The sequence below is a fragment of the Adiantum capillus-veneris genome, chromosome 12 (assembly GCF_014529385.1).
Source record: "Adiantum capillus-veneris isolate H3 chromosome 12, ASM1452938v2, whole genome shotgun sequence".
In the NCBI taxonomy this organism is placed as follows: domain Eukaryota; kingdom Viridiplantae; phylum Streptophyta; class Polypodiopsida; order Polypodiales; family Pteridaceae; genus Adiantum; species Adiantum capillus-veneris.
Window position 1 is genome coordinate 123068735 of NC_140942.1, and position 26687 is coordinate 123095421.

The 26687-nt window shown below is 41.7% G+C and overlaps 1 protein-coding gene across 1 annotated transcript; it reads left to right on the plus strand.

Moving 5' to 3' along the window:
• Positions 1-19176: 19176 nt before the first annotated feature.
• Positions 19177-20460, plus strand: LOC147446448 (uncharacterized). Its single transcript, XM_086526233.1, has 2 exons — positions 19177-19541; positions 19948-20460. The coding sequence occupies exons 1-2, from the start codon at positions 19229-19231 to the stop codon at positions 19986-19988; spliced, it is 354 nt and encodes a 117-aa protein (XP_086382359.1). The 5' UTR covers positions 19177-19228; the 3' UTR covers positions 19989-20460.
• The last annotated feature ends 6227 nt before the right edge of the window (positions 20461-26687 follow it).

Below are 26687 nucleotides of genomic sequence, written 5' to 3' on the forward strand. Positions count from 1 at the left end.
TGCCATGACCATCCTCCCCACAATTGTAGCAGTGGTATTCTTGGTTTTGCCTTCGTTGTCCTCTTCCTTGCTCTTGGTTGCGATTGTGTGCATGCCCTTGTTGTATCAAATGGACCGAGAGATTCTCAAGTTGATTGGTGATTCGATTGAGTAGGTCTTGCTGATCTTCAATTGGTTCTTGTGGTTGAATCCTCTGGGCGGCTGTTGTAGATGGTGCTAGAGGTGGTCGGGTCCTAATGGCTTCCTCTTCATCGATATTCCTGGCTTGTAGGCGCAACTTCTTGTCTTTAAGATGAGCCACTTCAACTGCTAGCTCATACGTAGCAGGAAACCTTCCCTTCACCTTCTCTTTAAGAGTTGACCATAACCCAGCCACAAACCAATCCTTCTTTAGGAAATCAAGTGCCCCCTCATCCTCTCTTAGCGATGCAACCCATCGCCCCCATAAATCTACAAACTTTGACTCATATGATGCGTATTCCAGCATAATGCCCTGCTTCAACTCTGTCAACAATTGCCATAGCTTCTCTGATGTTGTGCCCTCTCCAAAACGCTTGACAAAGGCTGCTCTTAATAAGTCCCACCATTCCTTGGTTGCTTGTGCCAAGGCATTGTACCATGATCTTGCCTCCACCTTCATTAGAAGTGGGAAGATGCGCAAGCGCGAAGCATCATCATCTCTCGCAGAGATGACACATGCTATTTCCAAGTTGTCTAGAAAGTCTGCAGCATCCTCACCCACCTTACCAGTAAAGGTTGGAAATGCTACACTTGCCATTGTGAGAGTGAGAAAATTAACTCGACTTAGAAATCTTTATATATATATATATATATATAAATAGAGATTCAATACATGGGTGCTCGGTAGATGGAAAACATACTATACAAGGATGAAAATAACTACATCAAAAGACACTTCATGATTAATCATAGGGAGGATGAAGGGTAGAGAAGAGGTGTTTATCTCTTGCAGTCGTTCTCTACCAAACATGGTTGTAATGATCTGCTGATAAAACATCTTGCAGTCCAAGATTACTTTGATTGATTGAATTTGTTGTGGTGCATAAGTTTGGTTCCTTGCAAAAGGCTGATGCGCTGGGTCCATCACATGATAATTTGGAAAGGCTCTCTCCTTCGTGGTGGAAGGTTATAGTCAGAGGTGTAGAGCTCTTGGTAGTTAAGGTCAAATTTATAGAACCACAAGACAAGGTTGTCTTCGTCTTCTAGCTCTAGGACTGCCCCTCTAGCAAGCTCTTGGAAAACTTGAACTCTCTCTCTTTGAGCAACTTCACTTTCCTGCAAGATAGAGTGCCATCTAGTGTATACACAGGTGTGATGAGGTAGGTGGTGAGTCTTACCACTTGTATTAATCCAAGTTGGATGGATACATAGCAAGTTGTAAAGTCGTCATCATAGCCTTGATTCACAAGCAACACCCCTTGAAGGTGGAGGGTCTTGTCTTTCCGCCAAGCAAAACCAGTGTCAAAGACCTTGTCGATGACAAGCTCCGCCACTTCACTCGGTAGACGACGTAGAATCCATGCTGCTGTTTCTAGTTTCGGGCTCATGAGATGAGAGTGAGGTATAGAAAGAATTTGGAGGATTTACCCTTTTGTTTTGGAGACGGGGTGATTGTCGGCGCTGGAAAACCCTTGAATCTTTTGGTGCAAGGGAGAGGGAGGGACCACGTGTTTGTAGTAGCTTCCTCAAGTTGTGAAGGCTTGTTGTGGGCGTAGGTGGAATAGGTGGCAAAGATGTGGATGTAGATGTAGAGAAGCCTGGCGCTACTTGAAAGCCTACTGATGTGAGAGCGCCTGTGCGGACGTCGAGGGAGAAAATGATGGCCTTTTCTTCACTTTGGGTTGCACTCATGTCGAAGGTGCGGTTTTTGGCTACAATGTGAGCATGATGCATCTTGTGCCTTGCTTTTACGCTTGCGGGGATGATGAGAAATGTAAACAATTTGAGTAGGGAAAGGGGGTCTTACCACCTCTTCTATGCTAACAATACAACACCCTGGCAAGAGTGTCTTGATGACTTAAGTCAAACCTTCTTGAAGCTCCTCCTCTTCAGTGGTCCAATTAGAGAATTCAAGAAGCCACTCGTCCATGAAGAGAAGTAAACATGTCATCCTTGTAAACTGAAGGTTTCAAGAGCCCTCCTCAGTGGGGGCACCAAATGAGAAGCGGAAGTGAAAAATAGACCCGGTGGCCTCTACACCAAGACTATGCACAATGGCCTCATCATGGGAGATACACAATAGGGGCACCACCTAGCAAGATATGCGGCTAGGACGCATACATATACACAATGAAGCATGCCATGGAAAACAATTTCAAGATCCACGCCCAAATGTGGAATGGGGTGGTCGGAGAATAAGGTGAGAGGAGTGGTGAATGAGTGAGAATGGGCTTGCTACTCATGCATGTTAGTAAGGAAGATAATGAGGTAGGGGAAACTTGGGAGTATGCTCACTTATCATACAAGAGGTGGCAAATCCGCACACCTCAAGATGGAAGTAGCAAGATGATAGGAATATGAGAGGGAGAGAGAGAATGTGTGGGTATGGTGGCGAATCCGCACACCTTTACATAAGCAGAAAAAAAAGGCAAGGAACAAGCATATACCATACTCACAATGAGATGTATCCAAAGCAACACAAAGTATGGCACCAAGATGGAGTGTGTTGATTGCTTGCAAAAGATGAATACAATAGGTAGCGTATGGCAGGAAAATGAGAAGGGGACAAGATCGTAGGAGGCATAATGGAGAGATGGGAGTTGATGGCGAGGAATATCATGAGTGTGTCCACACTTCTTCTTCTTGAAATTGTGCCTTCAACCCTTAATTACAAGTGGTGTGGAGGTGTGGTGCTCATCTTTTGTGCATGGTGATGGTGATGATGATGGTGTTGTGATTATGTGACTAGGGTTCATGCTACAAGCATGTAGCACAAGAGTGTGTATGGATAGGTGTGTGTGTGTGTGTGTGTGTGTTTTCTAAGTGAGCTCTCATGGCCTCCTTATATAGGGAAGGAGGGGAGGATTTAGCAATATTTCTATTTGAGGTGAGTGTCCCACTTTGGTGACTAGGAAAATGGGGTGCATGTGACTGTGGCTCCCATCTTGTCTCCTCATTATTTAAAATACCAGAGTCAATAGAGAGAGAAGATGAGAGAATGTGGGTAGGATGTAGAGGATAGGAGATATTTACAATAGTCTAGGTTTGGCTAGACATAAGCTTATTAGGGAGAGAAGAGAGAGGTAAGAAATTTACAAGAGAGATTGTCAAAGGTGGATAGTTGTTGATGAGGATGGATCCTCCAAAAATGGTGATAGAATCACTCTAGACTTGCCAAGACCTCATTAAAAGATCCTTGTCTCTTGTAATCATGCTTGAAGACTTGTAGAACCATAACCATTCTAGAGGGAAGAAAATTGGGGATGGCCTGTGTCACCATTACACGAGAAAACTGGGGTCCACTACAAAAATCATATCTCCGTGTTCATAACTCCAAAAATTCTGAAAAAAATTGAGCTAAAAGTTGAGATCACGAGCTACATCTTTCATGTTGAACGCTCCTTCAGATTCGGGGTTCTTCTCTACTTAAAAAATTCAGCCAAATAATGTATTATTTATGGCTGCAAAGGTCTTTTGGTGGTCCCCTTTGAGTGGACTTCTCTCTTGCCTTCAAGTGTAAGCTCCTTCATGTGTATGAAAACATGACCTAGAGTTTTGAAAAAATTGGCAATCATCTAGATGGAGGTATTATTGATATTTGAAAGTGGAGTTGAGGTTTGAAAATGAAAACTAGTGAATAAAATATTTGGTAGGGTGGAATAATATATATACATGAAAAATATATTAGAAAATACTAAACTATATAATGTAATTTAGAATATATATATTTAATATTTAAGGTCAAAAGAGATATCAACAAAGAAAGCTTACTTATTTATGCTACATCGTGATTGATTAGCATAAGTCTTATTTATTTAATAAAGGCTAAAACTTTTGTGAAAAAGGGAAGAAAAATCAAAAGTAACTTATATAATAGGAAATATTTTGGTAAAAGGGCAAAGATATATGGAGGGGTTCCCATGCATGGAAAAGCTTGCCTCACCATGTTTGAGCATCTTTCACCGAACCATCCTTTGGATACTTAGTATGCTACATTTTTCCCAAAATACAACCTTCACATATATCTATACAATTATAATGGGGGAAGGGATTTTGGCCCCTCCCCGTGACACGTGTCAGCAGAAGCTTCAACCTGCAATCTCCAGGCGCGCACGCGCGCTCACACACACACACACACACACAGAGGCGAGCGAAGCTCGCCGGCCTTACTAGTGTCTATAAGGTGCTTCAAAATAGGGCAGCAAAGCAATCATCTTAGATTTTGTAAAAATAAAAACTGGTAAAATGACCAAAATGTGTGTGCCAAACATTTGTACTTGCAATAATATATAAACAAAAAACTGCACACCTTAAATATTTCACATACTTGTCATTCATTGAGCTATCATAGTTTTAAATGCCAGAATTATGATGCTTGAATTGACATCAATAATAATTATCATTTTATGATACACGATATCTAATTAGAATATATAAAACACACTATTTCATAAGAATAACCAATTCTTGCAAGGGAGGGAGAGAGGGTGGGGGGGTTGGGGGGGGGGGGGGGGGGGGGGGGGGGGAGGGGGGGGGGGCAAACAATAAATTCTTCTTGATCCCAAGTGTATATAGTGTTTATTTAGCAAGCGTGAGAGATCTAGCACATGCAATAGTAAGCACAATTTTACCAACTCCTTAACTCAATAAAGGGAATTTCTAGAACATGTTGTAATTTCTCATTAGGGGCAACCTCACTCCCAGTGAACACATCACGGTAAGACATATGTGTATGTAGTACCATTGTCAAAGTATCATACATGAGAATTTGCAATTCATTGTCATGTATGCGTCATACTCAAAAGAGTCATACTAACAATGTGCACTTTGTAGCTTGCACAATATTAGCAAAATCCTCATTAGAAGAAGTGTCTGCATTGGTTAATTCTTTCTTACAAGGGTCTGTAGCCTTTTCCTTAGGACATTATATGAGATGATAATTTTTCTTGATTAGAGTTGTAATGGAAATGGCCTATAAACTTTGAGGCTAGCGGAATTAGCAGAATTAGAGAAAGCATTTTTGTGAGACTACTTTGCGAACATAGAGGGTGAACTTAATTGACGGTAGCAACATAATCATAGTACTTAATTAACTTAGCATGAACAATACTTTTGCAAGAGAGAGAGTTTAGAGAACTCGACAACAATTGAGGACTAGACTTATATGGAGCCGATCCCCCCTCCAATAGGCTTTTGTATTATAGATTCTCCCATCAAGAGAGACTTGTTAGAATACAATCTTTGTGTTCCTTATGACCTAGGTGATGCAATGAAGATGGAAAGCTTCATGCATCACGAGTATAACATAGACTTTGTAAAAAGCATTAACTATCCCCAGCCTCAAACACCTTCAAAGGTGGAGAGAGCTAGCGGTAAGGTCTTTAAGCTCCATTAGCTAGCCTTGCTCTTTGACATATCATCTCTCATTTGGACCCCTTTAAATATCTTGGCCCCGTGTTGAGATAGATCCATAAGCACATGTCTATATTCTAACCCTTGTTCCCATGTATTCTCCCACATTAAATGATCAGTTTAATATGAGAAAATAATTTGGGTTGGTTAGATGTAAGATTTTATGACATTACTTCTCTCTTAAAATCATAGTCGTCCTCGATTATGAGGTAGAAGAGATAAAGCCTTAGTCATTAGTCAATGTTTCTTAGTGGATAGAGGATCCCGTTTTACCCTACGACATCATTCCAAGATAGATGACTAATCCATTTGGTGCTTGGGAGACGTAGTTGCCGCAAGCATGTCTTCTCTTTAGTCCATTTCATTCTCCCAAGTAGAGTGACAAATTCTACTTGGTGTTTGAGAGAGGTCGTCATCACAAACACGATTCTAAGCATGCATACTACTTAAATTTGTGCACAATAAAAAGAGAATTAGTCTTATAAGACAAAAACATTGGTCATTAAAAAGAAACATGTACATTTTTTTACTCTAATGTAGCATTGACAAGGTTCATACTATCATTAAGTTGTATTTCTTGCATCCATCTAGCATCCTCAAAAGGATAATTTTTGAACTTAATAAGATACCGTTGGATAATCTTACCATGTCATAGTACCTTGTCTTCATGCCGAAGGATAGCTTCGGGTTGTAGCACCTCTTCTTGGTCTTCGATTTTGGGAGGGTCTTCAATAATTGGTTCACTTGATGACTCTCCTTTTGTAGGGCTTAAGTAGGCTCACATGAAAAGCATTGTGTATGAGCCAATGGTTGGGCAGCTTGAGTTGATAAGCCATCTCATTGATTGGCTTCAAAATTTGAAAAGGGCCATAGTATCTTTTTACTAGTTTAGCATAATACTTTTGATGGCCCGTAGGATTTTTGCCCGTCGTTTTCTTCAATCGAGCCTTGGGGAACTAAAGTAAGACCCAATCATTTTCTTTAAACGTTAAGGTCCTTCTGTGCTTGTTAGCATCAGCTTTTTGCCTTTGATGAGAGATGGAGATAGCCTCCTTAATCTTTTGAAAAGATTCTTGTAGGTCACGGGTATACTCATCGGCGGCGAAGATCTTCCAATGTACTTTAAGTAGCAAGGGACTTTTACGTCTTCCCTCGATGATTTTAAAATGTGTTTTTCCCGTAGAAGTATGGACAATATTATTCTACGCATACTCTACAAGGGGTAAGTACTTTTCTCATTGTGAGCATTGATCTACTTCTGTCACATAAGTCTTTAGTAGATCGAGAATCATAAGATTGGCTATCTCACTTTGGCCATCCGTTTGTGGGTGATAGGCTGAAGAGACATTCAATCTTGTACCTAGATTTTCAAAGAGACCTTTCCAAAAATTACTGGTCATTCTAGGATCTCTATCCAACACGATGGATGTTGGCAATCCACGGTGTTTGAAAATCTGGGATATGAAGAGAGTTTTTGGTGTGCCTTAATAGTTTTTTTGACAGGAATAAAGTGTGCTTGCTTGCTAAACCTGTCGCCTATTGTCCATATTCCCGTAGTCCCATGGATAGAGTTGCGTAATCCAAAGATAAAATCCATGGATATACTCTCCCATGGTGAATTAGGGATTGGCAATGGATGGAGTAATCCAAGTTGCTTCCCTCTGACATACTTAGTCTTTTGGCATACCACACATTTTGAAACATACTCTTGTATGTCCAATTTCATGGTAGGCCAATAGAAGTACGTCTCTAGTCTTGGAAGAGTAAGTTGAATGCCTCTATGCCCAACATAGGGAGAAGCATGGGATTCATACATAACTTTCTCATGAAGGGAGTGGGTAACACATAGCTTACTGCCATGGAGAAGATAACCATACTACAAGGTGAATGAAAATAAAATTGCGAAAGAAAATTTGCCCACCTCATTTGTTTGTTAGAAAGCTTGATTTGCGTCATGAAGTACTTGAGACTTTGGTGGTCTGTTCGTAAAATGAATGGAGTACCCAATAGATAGTGCTTCCATGTATCTAGAGATGTAGAACAGCTAAAAGCTCTTTCTCATAAATGCCCAGACTCATTCATCCGTATTGAGCCTTCGGCTCTCATATGCTATGGCATGCCCTTCTTGAAGCAAGACTGCTCCAAGGAAATCATCACAAGCATCACATTGGACCTCAAATGGCTTTGAGATATCTGGAAGCATAAGGATTGGTTGAGAGGTAAGCTTCTCTTTGAGCTTGTCAAAAGAATTTTGCTCCTTAGCAGTCCATGAATACTTAAAGTTCTTCTTCATTAAGTCATGCACTGGTCCTACTATTTGAGAGAACTTTGCTATGAAGCGTCTATAGTATGCACACATACCAATAAAGCTTCTTAGCTCATGTAGATTCCTTGGATTAGGCCATGCTTTTATTACCTCCAGCTTTGATGGATCCATACAGATACCATCCTGAGAGATAATATGACCTAAGTATTGAATCTTTTGATGTCAGGACAAGGGTCCTGTAACCTAAGAACTAGGATGGTCATGGACTATGGCCAAGGGTCGGGTTAGACAATGTGGACAGGGGATCCGTCTAGGGCAAGGGGCTAGGAGCCCCCCTATATAATGGGAGATTGGGAGGAGGATCTTCAGTCTATTTTCCCCTAGTTCTTACACTGGTATCAGAGCTTAGGTAGCTAGGAAGTCTCTCTTCCACTCTCTCTCTTGGCGTGGTCACTTTTTTCTCCTAAAAATAGGGCCTTTAGGTGAGAACCGTGGCCTTTGTAGGGTTTTTACCAAATTTAGTTAGGGGACTGTCTAAATCGGGACGCTTTTCCGTTTTGGAAGGGGAGCTATGGTGCACGAAAAACGGCCATCTTGGGCTTGACGGGAGCGCCCTGGGGAAGAAGGGGGGAGTCCAAGATCTCGTGGCCAACTTCTGCTACCCCAAGCCACACACATACTTCTCCTTGCTCGCGTTGCTGCTCCGCGTTGCCTGCGTTTGACTTCAAAAAATTACGTTATTTTCACATGGCAAGGCCAATTGATAGTCAATTTTGAGCCTTGTCCATTCTTGGTGGCCCTTCCCACAAGCAAGGCAGCACAAGCAAGAGCCTTCGGGTGCGGGGCAAGCAACAAGCCGTCTCGGCTTTCCATCGAGTCTCACGACTTACGCCTACGCTCAGTTATTGCAGAAAATTTCAGAAACCTGCATATTTTTACAATTGCGACAGTTTCAATTAGCGTTCATGCAACATAATCGCCGAAGCTTTCAATAATTAAGCTTCTTCACAATGGTGATGCTTCAACCATCTACACTACACGATTTCAGTCATCTTGTGAGTCACGGGCGAGTTTGCAAAGTTCGTTTTTTACGCTGCTTGTGCAAATTCTTCTTTTTTCGACGGTCAGGTGCTACAACGCACAAGTGGAGTTAGCTATACTTGGCAGTGCTACCAAAATCAGGTATTTTTTTCCTGAGTACTTCTTTCACTGCACTGTGTCGCCATGGATTCGGATATCAACATGACATTCGATTTTGAGCAAAGTACTCCTGATCCTACCAATGACAGCTCGCGGCCGGATCCTCTCAAGGAGAGTACCCGCATCGTTATGGCAGGAGAAGATACTTATGAATTGCTCGATATTCAAGAATTTCGTGCACTTCAGACACGCATGACAGTCATGGATTAAAATTTTAAGGTTTTAAATGAAAATGTTACTAAACTTTCCACATTAGTCATTCAATTAATGCAACAGGAGGTCTAAAAGTCCTGCTGACACCCACATGCATGAGCATGTTGGGACACAAGGGAAAGGCCCAATTAATGAAACACTGCATACTCTCACTGCCAAAGAGATAGATGACTTGTTAAAGAACTTTAAACCACCAGTTTTCAAGGGCGAAGACCGAGACCGCAATAAGGATGCAGTGAACATCTTTCTCAGCAAATGGGATGGAATTCAGGCCTTACGGCGTACTCCGGATGCAGTCAGAGCTCTATAAACGAGCTTAACTCTGGAAGGCAAGGCCTACAAATGGTGGATGTCTCTCAAGGAGAAGAACATCATACCACAGAGTTGGGCAACCTTTGAATCAATGTTTAGCAAGGAATTTTTGCCTACAAACGAGGCCGATCGGAATTGGACCGCTTGGGACACATGTTCCATGCGCCAATATCCATCACTCCTTGAATATATCTCTTGCTATCGAGACATCATCCTCAATTTGGAAGGCTTGAATACCTTTCAACAAGTACGAGGGTTCATACGAGGTCTGACTCCAGAACTTAAGAAGTATGTCAAGACCCAAGACCCTAAAACACTTGAGGAAGTCATAGTGAAAGCACATATTCATGATGACCCTGATGATAAGAAAACACATAATAGTAACGTGCCTACTAGTATACACGATAATACACGCACTCAGTACAAGCACAATAAAAGAAAATTTCTAGTTTCTAATTCAGATGCATATAAAAAACCCAAGGGGTCTAGGGGTCCTCTCTCTCCTGAGGATTATGATAAGGCCAAGAAAGAGAAGCTATGTTTGCAATGTTTAGGAAGAGGCCATGGCAAAAAGGATTGTCCCAAGGGGAAATCTGCTGCTCAGGGGAAGGAGAAAGCAATGCACACGGTGCAACTACTGCCTCTTGAGTCTTCCTCAAAATTCTCCACAGTGGAAGTAACACACACTGAGGTGGTGCATGAATGCTGTCTCACAGCTTCCATGTGGCAACAAACCTTTGGACCACATGAGTTAGTACGTATGCACGGATATCTACAAGGGCACAAGGTGCGCATCTTGGTAGATGACGGTGCTACTCACAATTTCATCAATTATGGATTGGTGAAAAAGCTCAAACTGCCTCAAACTCCGAGTACCCACCCCTACAAGGTAGCAATGATGAATGGACATGATACTGAAATATGGGATACTCAATGCCGAGCTGTTCCATTGGAAGTACAAGGGTACTGTACTTGTTTGGATTTTCAAGTTATGAACATGGAAAGGGCTGATGTGGTTCTTGGTAGGGAGTGGTTGCATAGCCTAGGACCCTCACTGAAGCGTAGCTATGAGCACAAGAGCTTGATGTTTGATTCCTATGGCACACATGTGTTGTTGTTAGGAGAAAAGGATATACCTTCATCACCACTGATTTGTACTGCTGAGCTTATGCAGCTCGTTTTTTATAATGAAAGAGAACAGGTTTTCTTGTGTTACTCACTGTCTCATTTTCTTTCTAACATTGAGTCTGTTGAACATTCCTCAAAGCCGCATGCTTCTCTCTCCTCTATTCCACCAATTGCTAATTCTACACAAGCAAACGTTGGTAATCAATTACAAAAATTATTAAAGGAATTTCAAGATGTCTTTCCTAATGATTTTCCAACAGGTTTACCGCCGACACGCTCAGTACAACATGGCATTGACGTGACTGCAGGCTGTAAACCTGTTAGTAAACCACCTTACCGTATGAGTCACTCAGAGGCTGCTGAGGTGGAACGTCAGCTTGCTGACTACCTTAGCAGAGGATTTATACAACCCAGTTCTTCACCATGGGCTTCGCCTATACTTTTAGTGAAGAAAAAGGATGGCAGTATGCGCATGTGCGTAGACTACTGGGGCTTAAATGCGGTTACAATTAAGAACAAATACCCATTGCCAAGGGTAGATGAGTTATTTGATAAGCTAACTCATGCTCGAATTTTTACGAAAATCGACTTGCAGTCAGGATATCACCAAGTCTGCCGTATCCGGCTTTCCGATATACCTAAGACTGCATTCCGAACACGGTTTGGACATTACGAGTTTTTGGTGATGCCCTTTGGGTTAACCAATGCACCCGCAACATTCATGACACTTATGGATAGTGTCTTGAAGCCATATTTGGGCAAATTTGTCATTGTGTTCCTCGATGACATTCTAGTTTATAGTGCTTCTGAAGAAGAAAACTTACAACATCTCAGACAGGTGTTTGAGTTGTTACGCACAAACACGTTATCTGCCAAGGAATCTAAATGTGATTTTCTCAAGGAGGAAATTAATTATTTAGGGCATGTTATTTCAGCTAATGGCCTATACATAAATCAATCCAAAGTGGATACCATATGGAAATGGCCACCTCCTAAAAATCTGGAAGAATTATAGATCTTTTTAGGCTTTGCCGGTTTTTACCGCAGGTTCGTTAAAAACTATGCTCCACATTGCTGTCCCTATGACGGACCAACTAAAAGGCAAAGGTAAAGCTTTTCAGTGGGGTTCCGCTCAACAACACAGTTTTGAAACACTCAAAGACGCATTAGCTACAGCTCCTATACTGGCTATTGTAGATCCTTTGAAACCATTCGTTTTGGAAACGGATGCCAGTGATCGTGCTATTGGAGCAGTCCTATTACAAGACGGACGGCCGATTGCATTTGAAAGTAAGAAGTTGGATGCAGCTCAACAGAATTATTCTACTTACGAACGCAAACTCTATGCAATAGTGTCTACCTTAAAGACATGGTGGCACTATCTGTATGGTGCTCAGTTCGAGATTGTGTTTGACCATGAAAGCATCAAAGGGTTTACACAACAAACAGAATTAAAGGGTCGAAAAGCCAGGTGGGCCAAGATCCTTCAGGAATATGACGCCAAATTAAGGTATCGCAAAGGCCGATACAATGTAGTGGCAGACGCTCTAAGTCGAATGCCAGAGATCAATTTGCTCTTGTTCATGGAACTTCATAGTGAATTTTTAGATTCTCTCAAGGGAAAATATGAGCAAGATGAAACATATTCCAAAGTGTGGAGCCATGTTCAAAAGAGGGATCCTTCTCACTCCAATGTAGGTAGTGTACAGTTAACCTCCACACCTAGTTCTCCTTTATGAAGTGATGAACTACAGCGATGGAAGCATTTTACCATCGACAATGCGTACCTACTCTACAAGGGGAGAGTTTGTGTACCAACGGACACAAACATTCAATGCCAAATTCTTTATGAATGTCATGATAGTCCAAGTGCAGGGCACCCAGGGATTAGAAGAACTTATTCTCTCGTACGACGACAGTTTTACTGGCTAGGTCTACATGGCTTTGTTCAAGCTTATGTCTTGCATTGCCAAAAATGTCAAGTTAACAAAGCAGAGCGCCTGAAAGCAGGAGGACTCTTACATCCTTTGGAAATTCCCAATGGAAAATGGGAAAGTATCTCTATGGATTTCATTGTAGGTTTACCAACCATTATACGAGGTCATGACTCAGTATAGGTGGTCGTAAACAGGTTGACTAAACTATGTAAGTTTATTCCGACCAAATCAACGGTTAAGACACCGGAACTAGCAAAGTTATTTGTGGACAATCTATACAAATTGTATGGGTTGCCAAGTAACATTGTTGGTGACCGTGATCCCAAGTTTAACAGCCACTTTTGGAGAGCTGTATTTAAACGATTGGGTACACAACTCAACCTCAGTACAGCTGATCATCCAGAAACGAATGGTCAAACGGAACGAGTTAACCAGGTGCTAGAGGATATGCTAAGAGCATACGTCAGCAAAAAACAGTCAGACTGGAAAGAATACTTACCTATTCTCGAGTTTGCCTACAACAATTCTAAGCATGTCACAACAGGTTTTAGTCCTTTCATGCTCATGTATGGGTTTCAACCTAGGTCACCAGTTACGGTGGGGTTGGCAACCGAAAAACTCCAACAGGTTAAGGATTTTCTCCAAGACCACATGGATATGCTGAAACTTGCTCGTCAGAATGTCCGACAAGCACAGGATCGGTATAAGAAATACGCTAATGAGAAACGTCGGCAAGTTACCTTTGAAGAAGGGGAGGAAGTATTTTACGTGTGCCAGAACATTCAAAAAGTCTGAAAACTGGACCGACACCTAAATTATCTCCCCGATATTGTGGGCCTTTCAAAATACTCAAGCGAGTCTGTGATAGTGCCTACAAAATATTACTCCCATCACATTCTCGCATTCATCCAGTGTTTCATGTAAGCCGTCTACGAAAGCGGTTACATGGGGACGACAACGTCATTGACCAACAGGTTTTGGTTGATTACATTGAACCTCCTACCTTACCGCATGAACCTGAACGTGTTATGGATTATCATGAGTTGCATACATGACATCACGTACGACAACAAGCCTTAATCAAGTGGAAAGACCGACCTGAAGAAGGTGCCACTTGGGAAAACATTAGTGTTCGTAAGAAGAAGTTTCCCACTTTTGTTTTCGAGGACGGAAACTCTTCTTAAGCGGGGAGTAATGTCAAGACAAGGGTCCTGTAACCTAAGAACTAGGATGGTCATGGACTACAGCCAAGGGTCGGGCTACACAATTTGGACAGGGGATCTGTCTAGGGCAAGGGGCTAGGAGCCCGCCTATATAATGGGAGGTTGGGAGGAGGATCTTCAGTCTAGTTTCCCCTAGTTCTTACATTTGAAGGAAAAATTCACTTTTCTTTTGATTAATAAAAAGCTTGTTCTCCCTCAACGCTTAAAAAATCACCTGGAGATGCTGCTTGTGTTCCTCCACGGACTTGGAGTAGATGATGATATCATCAAAGAACAATCTAGTGAATTTGTGATAGGGTCTAAAGATTTTCTCCATTAAACGATTGGACGTGGCTGGTGCATTAGTCAAGCCAAAAGGCATGACTAGATATTCATAAAGACCAAACGTTGTATGAAATGGGGTCTTTAGGATATCTTCATTCACTATCCTTATTTGATGATAGCCACTTTTAAGGTCAATCCTACTGAAGTAGGTAGAGCCTTGTAACTTATCAAATAGATCTTCTACTCGAGGTACATGAAATCTATTTTTGATAGTGATATGATTTAGTGCTTGATAGTCCACACACATGGGGTATGTACCATCTTTATTTTGCACTAAAAGGACTAGAGAACAAAAGGGACAGGAGCTAGGTCTTACCATCCCTTTGTCTACCAATTCTTGTACTTTTCTCATGATCTCCTCTTGTTGATCTTGGGAAACTTGATAAGGAAGCTTTTTAGGTGGTGAGTTTCCTGGTAGGAGCTCAATTTGATGGTCATCATCCCCTCGTTTTGGAGGTAAGTCAAGAGGGATATCATTGATGAACACATCTTGGAATCCTTTTAGAAAATTAGACAAGTCTAACTCTTCTTGATTCCTACCATTTACATTTGATGAAACATTAGGACCTTTTAGGGACTCTTTGAAAAAAAAGATTTACGCAAAAACTGAGCTTTTTATTGATTTGTCAAAAGCAGGAGAATTTACAAGTGCTATAGTACGGCCAGACTCACTAGAATCTATATACATGCTCTCTTCCCTGTAGGTGAATTAAATTCTCCTTTTAGGGAACTTCATGTCGGCAGCCATGCGGTTAAACCATGGTGCCCCTATGATAACATCCTCATGTTGGAGAGGAGATATGAAAAAGTCTTCTTTGTTGACATAGCTTTGGAAATGAAGCCTCAACTTCTCAATCAAGGTAGTAACACAGGCTTGTTGTCCCTTGAAAGCTACATTGACAGTTACAGTATCTCCCATCTCAAAAGCTTGAATGCCCAACTTGGTGGCCAACTCCATTGATATGAAGTTGTGAGTAGAGCCAAGGTCAAATAAGATGAAAGCATCATGCTCCCTTACCTTTCCCCAAGCATAGGAGAGAGGTGATCCTTTGCAATGAGCATCCTCTTTTGGAGCTTCGATAGTGGAAGCTCTAAGAGTCTCATTACGGGCATTTCTCTTGGGGCAAGAACGGTAGCCATGTCCTTGCTCCCCACACTTAAAACATTTGTGGTCCTTACGAAAAGCTTCAAGATCTTTAGGAGAGAGTTTATTTTTACCTTTGTAAACTCCCTTCTCCTTGGACTGATTGTTGTTGTTGTTGTTGGAATTGCCTTGGGAAGAATTTCCGGCATTGGTTTTTCCCTTTGCATCACTTTTGTCTTTGCTTTCCATGGGCTAGACATTCCTTCTAGCCCCTTGTTGGAAATTGATGCATGAAACAACCATAGTATGGTGCATTGCTTCGGTGATGAAACCAGGCCATTGGGAGTTGACGTACTCGACCATATCTTCAGTTAATCCAACACAGAATTGTTGCTTTTTCTTGGCAAAGTTTATCTTTTGAAAGAGAATAGCCTTGAGATGTAAGTCCCAAAACTTGTCCACATATTTGTAGATAGACACATGGGAGAGAAGCTTCAAACTCCGCCATTCGGAAAGCACTTTGTCCTTTGCATCGCTTGCAAAGAATTGCTTCATGATAGAAACTCATAGACTTTTCCATGTATTTGGGGCTTCACCGTTGCCATGAAGGCTAGTCCACCATTGACGATTAGATTTCTAAAAATACATAGCTACATGGTATAGCTTAGGGGACTCTGTGAAGCCCTTGTCTGCAAAGGCCGCATCAAATTGCTAGATGAAGGTCAATACTTTGTTGGTAGCACCAAAGGTGCCATCATAGGTGAGAAAATAGATACTTTTTCCTCCCTCTTTGAACTTCTTGAGCTTTTGGGACCTTCGCCGTGTAGGGTAAGATTTGCGATGTCCTCCCCTCTTGTATTCTTTAGGAGAATAACTGTAGCTTTCGTCGGAAGAGGAGAAAGGTGAAGAAGAAGGAGAAGAGGGTGACCTCTTTCTTGCCCTCTTCTTACTTTGTTTCCTCTCTTCCCTTTCGGAGTGATGAGGAGAAGGACTGTGGATTGACCATTTCCTCTTGGGAGGAGTTGGTGATCGTCTAGACCACCGTCTTCGTGGAGTCACATCTTTAGAGGAACTTTGGGATTCATTACTTTCTCATTCTTTGGATTCCTCCTCTCGTATGGGAGAGAGTCTTCAATTAGGGGTCTCATTAAAGCCCTCCTAAGCTCTCTCTCCTCTTGGAGAGGAAGGGAAATTCCCATAAGCACGAAGTTGTTGGGTAACTTCGGCTTGCAAAGCAGGGTTGCCCATAGCTTGTTGCAACCTAGTAACAAAATAATTGACAAACATGGGGGCATCATCATTAGCACCTTCATGTGCAAAATCAAAGTTATCAAGGTTCATTCTACTCTCTTGGTTATTGTCAACCATGCTAATTAAACTTTTTTCTTTTTTTTGCAAAACTCACAATTGTGAGTGGATAGTATTAAGAACATAAAAAATATACACCAACCTCGAGCTCAGACCGAGCCTTGAGGGTCAACCATGCTAATTAAACTTATGTATAGATTTACTTTGTGCTTTGGTACCCTCAAAAACCTTAATTGCTACTCTTCTTTACCTTTGAAAATCAGTTCTCAAGCAGCCACATCTGTGGTTTAGACACTGTTGATTGCAAAGACTAGTGGAGAGGGTCTAACATTGCTCGATTGATTATGGTTCTTGTTGAGCTTTCTCGTAGCTCAATAATGGTAAAGCCAAAGGCAAGCCCCTAGAGGCTCCATTATTAAGACTATAGTTCCCAACGGTGTAGCTCGAACTAAATCCTTCTCAACCAAGACAATAGATCTCTCTTCCACTTACCCTATTGCAATAAACACTTCCAACCTTTCATGGACAACTTAAGGACCTCTCTTCTTAAGCAAGAAAAGAGAAACCAATAGCTCTGATACCAATGTAATGGAAATGGCCTATAAACTTTGAGAATAGCGGAATTAGGAGAATTAGAGAAATCATTTTTGTGAGACTACTTTGAGAACATAAAGGGTGAACTTAATTGATGGTAGCAACATAATCATAGTACTTAATTAACTTGGCATGAATAATACTTTTGCGAGAGAGAGAGTTTATGGAACTTGACAACAATAGAGGACCGGATTTATGTGAAGCCGGTCCCCACTCCAATAGGATTTTGTATTATAGATTCTCCCATCAAAAGAGACTTGGTACAATACAATCTTTGTGTTCCTTGTGACCTAGGTGATGCTATGAATTCATGCATCACGAGTATAACATAGACTTTGTAAAAAACATTAACTATCCCCAGCCTCAAACACCTTCAAAGGTGGAGAGAGCTAGCGGGGATGAGGGTAGGGAAGAGGAAGAAGAAACATTCATAGGAGAAAGAAATAGTTCCTCATTTATCATCACTCTTCTTGCTTAGCATACATAATAGCATAGTAATGAAGATGGAGAAGATGGCAAGCTTAAGCATTGAAGCATGGCTCTTGGTTGGATTTGCATTCCAAATCCAAGAGTGTTGGTGTAAGCTCTCAACTTCTCTACTAGCTTGAAGAAGGAGATGGAGCTCTTGCACTTTGTACTTCACACAATGTGTGTGTGTGTGTGTGTGTGTGTGTGTGTGTGTGTGAGAGAGAGAGAGAGAGAGAGAGAGAGAGAGAGTTTGTGGGAGAGTATACCCCCCAAGCTAACCCCCTCCTTGCTTTGGTCGACCCCCTCTTCTAGCACTATCTTGCATTTGATTGGACCTCCTCAAGCCTGGCCAATCACATGCTTAGTGCATATTAAGCAACAAGGGTAGCCTTGGGACAAGTGTCCCCCTTTCACTTTTGAGAGAGAGGACTTGATAAATACATAAACAATTAATTAAATTAACTAAATTATCATTGGACCCCTTGGGAGGCCAACCAATAGACTTTAGGCACACTATGAGGGCAACATAAAGAGGAGCTTGACAAGTGTCCTATTTTCCTTTTTTTGTACCAAGCTTGCCTTGTGTGAGGGAGTGTGTGTTCTCTCTCTAGCTCCTACAAAGAGTACTCGCCCCCTCATGAGTAGGGATCATGTTGACTTTGTGGAACACCTTACCCTCAAGCACCTTAGTCATGGAGCACCTTAGCACCTTAGTCATTAAGCACCTCAAGCACCTTAGTCAGCAAGCACGATAATCACCTCAAGCACCTTAGTCAACAAGCATGACAAGCACCTCAAGCTTGGGCCGGGTTCCCACCTCAAGCACAACCCTAGCTTGCGTAAGGTCAAAGGACTTTTAACACTAACCATTGGAGGTCTTTAATAAAGTTAACGTTAGGGTCTTTAAGCTCCATTAGCTACCCTTGCTCTTTGACATATCATCTCTCATTTGGACCCCTTTAATCTTGGCCACGTGTTGAGATAGATCCATAAGCACATGTCTATATTCTAACCCTTGTTCCCTTGTATTCTCCCACATTAAACGATCATTTTAATATGAGAAAATCATATGGGTTGGTTAGATATTAGATTTTATGATAGGAGTTGTATATCAGCTTTATCTTGCCTTTATCGTTAGCTTGTTGACTACATGGCGCCCGACAGGCTCTACCCCTACTGTCACATAAATATTTAGAGGTGGTAGGGTTTTATTCACAACCCCCTCTAGCTCATGTTGCTCATTGGCTAGTTGTAAGATTGGGAATCTTTGGCCAACCAGTCTATGCGGCTGTATGCCTTACTGAAAAGTGGATGATGTAGGCCTGTTGTGCGTTCTGTGTCTTCTTCATACGGCATAAAAGCTCTCTTTTTATTTTTCTTCTCTCTCTCTCTCTCTCTCTCTCTCTCTCTCTAGCAAATGGAGCTTCACAACCAATTTTCAAAAGTCCCGGCAACATTTCAAGGCATTCGTCCACCGTTCTTTGAAAAGTAACCTTTGTTGAACGCCGAGTTTGACAACTCAATTACTAAAAGAGAAGAGAAGGAGAGCGGGGAAAGAGACAGAAAGCCTGACGAGGCTATGGCGATTGGGAGGGACGAGGTTGTTAAAGGGGCAGCAGTCACCGCCGTGGCCTTCTGGCTGCTGCAGAAGCTGGCCAGGGACATTGGACGGGAGGCTGAGCGGCTGGGCCACCGCACGCGCGCAGATGTCGAATCGGGCAAGGCCGTCGAGGCTATACGCGCGGAGACTGACTTGCTCCTCGATAAGGTCTGCCACACCTTTCAATCCTCTTTGCACCAATTTGCGACTTCCTCCCGCCTTCACTGCAAGCTCCATGGTGCCAGCTTGGTCTGCGAAATCGAACCCAAGGATGTGCCCATTCATAATATCGGTATGCGCGGGCTCTTTCCTTCACACACACACACACACACACACACAGAGCACAGCATGTGCAGTTAGAGGCCCTTCTTTGCATGTTACATTCCCATTTAGATGCGCATGCGTCGTCGGCCTATGTACACATGCAGGCATCTGTGTGTGAAGTCCTCCATGTAGCATACACATAACGCAGAATGCAACATATGAGAGAAAGGTTCTTGACAATTTACACATGCTTTTATGTAGTTACACATGAATAACATGCACCCCTGGCATGCATGCACGCACATGCGTGCACACACACACACACACACACACACACACACACACACACACACACACAGAGAGAGAGAGAGAGAGAGAGAGAGAGAGAGAGAGAGAGAGAGAGCCAACACTTGCTACGTTTTTGCTTGTTTTAGGGTTACCGTATTCAGACAAAGATTTTTCCAGAAAGACATAGGAGCAATCGTTTCTTTTTGTCACATCGCGAGGCAATGCTGTGCTTGCGCCTAGTGATCAGCTCCCTCCCCAACAATGACCCAATGTCATGCTAACACAAATACAGGTAGTGGTTTGATTAAAGCTTGTTGATCTCAGCCCACAATTCATCAAACATTGTGGTGGACATTTTATCAAAACCATTTCAAATGTAAATATCCATCCTTTGTAGTAAAACAAAGGCATGGAAATATGTGGGTGTACAGTATTTGGCAGTGAAGATGATTTCAGTCATTACAACGGTTGGGCATACTGGTCGGAGTGTGCAGAAACAGAGTTTTTGTGCATTGCTCCTCTTGCGCAGTGACTCCTCTTTTTTGACAAGAGTTTTGTGTCAATGAACAAGTTGTGGAGTTTTGTCTTTAATTCAAACAGATTCTTAAACGAGCACATTCTTTACCAAAGTGCGGTTTTATTGCATAATCTGTTGTCAATGTCGCGCACAATCCTTGTGTTTTGGGGGACTAAATTCAAGGCATACAGATTATCGTGTAGTCAATATGAAGCATGATTGTTGTGTTGTTGTGGCAACGACGGCAAACTTTTTGGTCTCACTTTTGTGCACTAACCATCTCACTTGCATGCACATCATCCTACATAACGTAGCCACTTTAGCTTTGGCTAGAGTTAGTTTTATCAAAGTTTACGCATTTGGCATACATATATGCTCTCAAACCTTGTCTCTCTTGCTTTCTGTCTTGTGAGATTTATTCTTGAGTTTCATTTGGCATACATATATGCTCTCAAACCTTTTGAATTACCAACAAATCATTGTTGTCCGTACGCACCATTCCCTTATGGGCTGAACTGTTTGAATTACCAACAAGTGCATTCACAAAGATCATTTTGTCATTGTTGTCCGTACGCACCATCCCTTATAGGCTGTTCTTTCAACCAATATAGTGTAGGAGGTGTGGTTCAAGATTGGCATGGATATCAAAATTCGATAGGAGGGTTTGTGAATTAATTTCTCAAGGTGTGCCAACTTTAGATGCCGAGACACATGCACGTGAGTTGGTTTTGAGAGTGTCTATAAAGTAATAGAACGAGTCTTTAAGAGAGATAAATGACTGGAGGTCTTGTAACAATGCAAGTCCTTGGCTATGAATGTAGCTGATAGTTGAAACCAGCCACAACAATCTAGTAGGTGGTGTTGAACTATATGAGATTTTTGAAAGGATATAAACAAAAAAGACTTGAATTTTTTTTAGCATAGAGGATCATAGTTCTGCCCTTGGTTGTATTTCTTTTTATTTGCATTAATTCATAGTAGTACCAAAGTGCAATTGTGAATCTCCAAGAATAGGCAACGTCATAATCTATGAATGGCCAAAGCTCATACAAGAGAGGCTAAGATTTATATCCAATGGAGAGTCCATCTTCTTTTAATTGGACATACCAATGAGTGCCTTGGTATTGCAACACCAAGGATCACCATTAAAAGGCATAATGTAAATCTTCTTGGTCAGCAATTTCCCACATGGTCATAGCTTGTCAATGAGGAGTGATAAATGTCCTTCACAAGATGCTTCTAGCTTTTAAAATGCTTAATTTTCATCCTTGTAAATTAGGAGCCAGTGAAATTGCAACCACTATTGTTTATATTCAAACGGGAATTTACATTGTGAACTTGGTTATGTGGGTATTGATGCTCACTATAGTGTCATGTCCAGACGTACGGATAGAATTCTAATGATCCACTTATAGCTAGAATGTTGCAACATACAATACTTGTACATTATAACAATGATTGCAAGTTTTGAGAAGGGAAAACAGACGGCAAGAGAATTTCTTTGTTTGTCTTTTTTGAAGTATATTAACATGATCATATTTTTCCTCACTCCTTGTTTACATTACGAATAAACCCATAGGGTAAGAGGCATTCCACAAGGGCCAGTCACTACATGTAAAACTAATGTATCATGTGCATTCAAGGGGTGTTATGAAAATCCCTTATCTGTTAATTTTCCAAGATTATAACACACCCTTTTCCTATTCAATTTGTAAATTTTTTTTGAAGTTTCTTAAATGAACCCCTCTATAAATAAAAATATGACCTTTTCTAGAATTAAACATCTCTTCCCACTGAATCCACATGATAGGCACATATAATTTATGCTTGACCTTTCGAAGTGATCCCATCACTTGTCAACTATCATTGTGGATGGACTTAGAGGGCGAAGGCACCCATAAGAGAGAGATGGAGGAAGATGAAAGGAGGGAAAATACGGAGGTTGTGGATGGACTCAGAGGGTGAAGGCACCCATAAGAGAGAGATGGAGGAAGATGAAAGGAGGGAAAGAGGGTGAAGGCACCCATAAGAGAGAGATGGAGCAAGCTGAAAGGAGGGAAAATACGGAGGAGGTTTTTGCGGATGTTGGAGTTTGTCCTACTCTCTCAATGCTAGAGGGTCTCATTATTTAGCCTTGGAATACAAACGGTATCAAATGGACAAAAAAGAGCTCTTTGTTTTGGAACGAGATAAGAAAGCAACGAATTGTTCGATAATCCAACGGCATCACTTGGATGCCGTCAATTGTAGAAAGCAAGTTGTGGTGAAAAAATGGTGTTCTACAAGGAGAGACCACTTGGTTTTAGTGGGATTTTTATTATAGTCTATAGGGAGCTAGAACTGCAAGTGAAACTAAACATGCCTCGGGGAGAATGATGGGCATGAGGATCAAGTGGACAAATCATTATCTCACCATTACCAACTTATACGGCCCGTGCGATGCCAAGGGAAGAGCTAAACCATGCATGGATATGAAGAATTCACCTTTGTAAGGGGATTGCTGCATCATGAGAGATTTTAATATTGTGGAGGCAAGAAAGGACAAGACAAGCTCACCTAGCTTGTTGGCAAGGTCTAAAAGCAAAAAATAGAACGCCCTATGTGAGAAACGGGCACTAACCAACCTATGAAGTATTGGTCCATGGAGTAACTCACCTGGCCTAACCTACACCAGCCTTGAGTATGCCAACACGAACTCTCATCTAGACCAATGCTACATCTCACACCAAATAGACTAGCTTCCACCTTCAATGGAGCTGAGTGTAGATACCACCATAGCATGTTTGATAATGATAAGAATTGCAAGGCCTAAGGAACAAGATTGTCATCCCAAAGGGAAGAATAAAAAAATTGTCTCAATAGAGCATCTCTTCAAGGACCCGCTCTTTAGGTCCCTGGCTAAGTTGACACTAAAGAACGATGTGAAAGCGATGGGCTCTCGAGCTTGGCACACTCTAGTGTATAGCGTCCAGATGGCCATTAAATGTACATGGCCTAAGATGAAGAAAGATCGAGATGCCACAAACCAAAGAATTCAAGAGGAAGTTGAAGAGCTCTCAAATAAAAAGCAAAAAGACAATGCTTTAGAGGAGGAGCACAAGATATGGCTTGAAGCAAAGGTTCTGCATGCCGATATGCAAGTTGACGAGATATAAAAGACTAGGTTGTAGGCCAATGCACTCACCCTGAAACTTGAGTCTGCTAACCAAGCTCACTTTTAAAAATCTCTAAAGGTCAAAAGAAGAAGGGACTTAATAGTAGCAATCATAGAGGACACGAGGAATGTAGTCCAAGACCGGAATGATATGGTCAAGCTTATGCTCAACCACCTGAGCCAAAATATAGTTCAACCGAAAATATCCTTGCAAGTGGTCAAGGAGGCAAGATTGGTGCTTCTTAGCAATGTGAAGAGCACTGCATTGCCAAGAGAAGTAGAAGCCCTACAAAAGACCATACCAGCTAATGAGTGTTGGGCCCCCTTGATGACAATGGGAAAGGAAAAGTCTCCTAAGTGGGATGGATTGAATGCAAAATTTTCCAAAGTGTTTTGGGAGGATATTAAATTTCCACGAGCTTAGATGGCAGAGAAGGCTTTGATTTGTTACCATATATGTGGTAGTGATGTGTGTGAACACATGGATGACTATTGGTTCACTAGGTGGTTTTTCTCCCCGAGAATTGTATATACATCCATCATTCTAGGGTTATCCGATCTTTCTATTTTCACACTAAGAAATACACTCTATGGTGTGTTTCTTGAGCTTCTTCGTCTTCTCCAAGCTGTGTGTGCGTCCCTACAACCCTAATTCCAACAATTGGTATCAAAGCAAGTCATGTCCTCTTTGTTAGGATTAGGGTGAAAGCATGTACTGGTGGTACCACTATTCCACTTTTAGGGAGTACCTCTAGGGACTACTTTGGAGGGAAAATTTTGATTTATTAAAAAGAAAAGGGTAATTTTAAAGGCTAATGGTCCACTAGTTTGAATAGTAAATTGTAAACCACTCATTGTATGGGAGGGGTGGGTCACTTATTGCACGTAATGATGAGACGTGTTGTCCTTCTTGCATGTCCCATTTTTGCATTCCCATTTCCACTTGAAACTTCCCACGTGGGTGCGCTTGAGGAGCATCTCTGCTTCAGACTTCCTTCGTGCTAGGATTGTTTTCTTCCTCGAGGAGCTCTGCTGGACTTGAAAGGTAAACCATAATCTCTATTCGAGTTGCTCTCCATGCGTGTCATTCTTGCATGTCGTGTTTTTGAATTCCCACCCTGTACGTACTCAAGCTACTCTGTAGGCATTAGCCCTTCTCTTCCTTCTTTGCACAAGCCGCACTATGAAGTTGCTTGCCCAGGGTTTACCAAGCCATAGGACCTTGAAGAACACGATGCAAGAACCTGCATTTGAAGATCAGATCCCTCCACCTAATGCTCTAGCAAAGCGAAGCAAAACCCTATGCAGTCCATCAAAACTAGAGGTAAAGGGGGTGCATGGCAGCCTCGTCGAGTATTCTGCATCCAACTCAAAGGTGTAACAAAGTTATCAAAATGTATGCATGCGTCTACTTTGCATTGTGTTTTCCATTGTTGCAACGGTTGCAAAGCTGGTCTTTCAACAAGCTCTATTTTTTGGTGCTTGCAGCGTTTGAGTACCCACGCCTATCCACATTCTGCTACTTGGATGAGGAACTACATGAGGAGCACGGCCTCAGCCTAGACAGGAGGTTTCCTAAAGAGCTCAAAGAAGAAGATATCCCTGATGAGGAGTGACTACATGTTTTCAAGTGCTTGCACAAGAAAAACACAAAGCTATTTCTTCACCATGTGAGGGATGAGTTTGTTGATGAGTGCAGGCTTTTGTACCAGAAGGTATATTAGACGACCCCATCCAATGGTGAGATGCTATAAAAATTTGCACAAGGTTTTGTGTATAGTGAGGTGTGAAGCAACATCGATTGATCCGATGACACATTGGATTGCATGGGCAAGGTTCGATGAAACCGTCCTTAAAAATAGCAAGATGTAGAAAGGGGGGTTATAGAGAAAAATCAACAAGTTCCGTGTTGATTATGGCTTCATCAATAGAGAAGCATCTATCTATGACGGTGCCTTATCATCAATACTGAAAATGTCGGCAAGCAAGTTGCAATCACGCGAGGCAGTAGAGAAGCCGATGTATATTCAGCAACACTCGAGATGGCAGACGGAATTAATACCAAGGAGGATGACTTGCAAAAGGATTTGGCTAGGGTGAAAGTGAAGTTGCATGAGAAGAGGTACACGTGGCTAAAAAATGAAGCGTTTTTCTCTGCTTACAGTGGATTCTATACTAAGGTGGAGAAACTAAACAAGGAGCTGGAGGTGCTCAAGGACTCACTGAGTTTTGATCGGAGAGAGGCTGACTACAAGGAGGCAAAGGTCAAAGACATCACCAAAATTCTCTCCAGATCAAGTGCCAACAGTGATTTGGCCCGGCTTAAAGAAGAGTTGGACTCCTTGGAGGTGAGCTTAATTGCTCAAACTACAATAGAAGTGCTTGTACTGCTTTGAAATTATTGAGAAACTACTTGAGCTATTCATGAGTGGTTATTATGCCAAATAAGGTGCATAGAAAGTGCTTAGGGACAACTTCATAGTGCTTATGAGGTGCTTAGATAGTATTGAGAAGTTCCTCATATTACTCAATGGAGCTTAGAAAATGCTAAAAAGTGCTTAGATACAGCTCAAAAGCGCTAAGAGGTGATGCAACTCTTTAGGTGTGCTTCACAGTGAAGCACCTCCTCAACAATGCTCAATGGTGCTTATAAGTGCATAGAAAGAGCTTCACATTAGGAAGTGAATGGGGTATAGGAGGGCCACTTTATTTGGTAGCTTAAGGGAATGCTTAAAGCTTAAGCCAAGTCTGACAAGTCTAAAAGAGAGGGCAAAAAGGCCTATGCTAAGATTTAAGAAAATGCCATTTTCATATGTTGTATTTGAAAATAGCTTATTTAGTAACCCAAAAGAAAGGTGGATAAATGAATTTTAAAATGTCTTTTTTCCATCCTTCTCCTCTCTCTAACATATAAAATACACTCTCTCACTTAGATCTCATTAAAGGAAGCACTTTTTAGTCCCCCTGCCAGAAAAGCAGATTTTCCACATTCTGTCACTACATTCTCTCTATACAATGTGATCCAAATCTCTCTCTCCCTCTCTCTCTCTCTCTCTCTCTCTCTCTCTCTCTCTCTCTCTCTCTACTTTTCCCTCTCGATTATTGAGGGGACATTCTTTGCTGCCTGCTTCTGATAGAAAGTGAAGATTCTCCAAGGTTGCAGATCTGCTCTTTCTCCCACTCTCTCTTCCTTCATTGTCTTTATCTCTCCCACT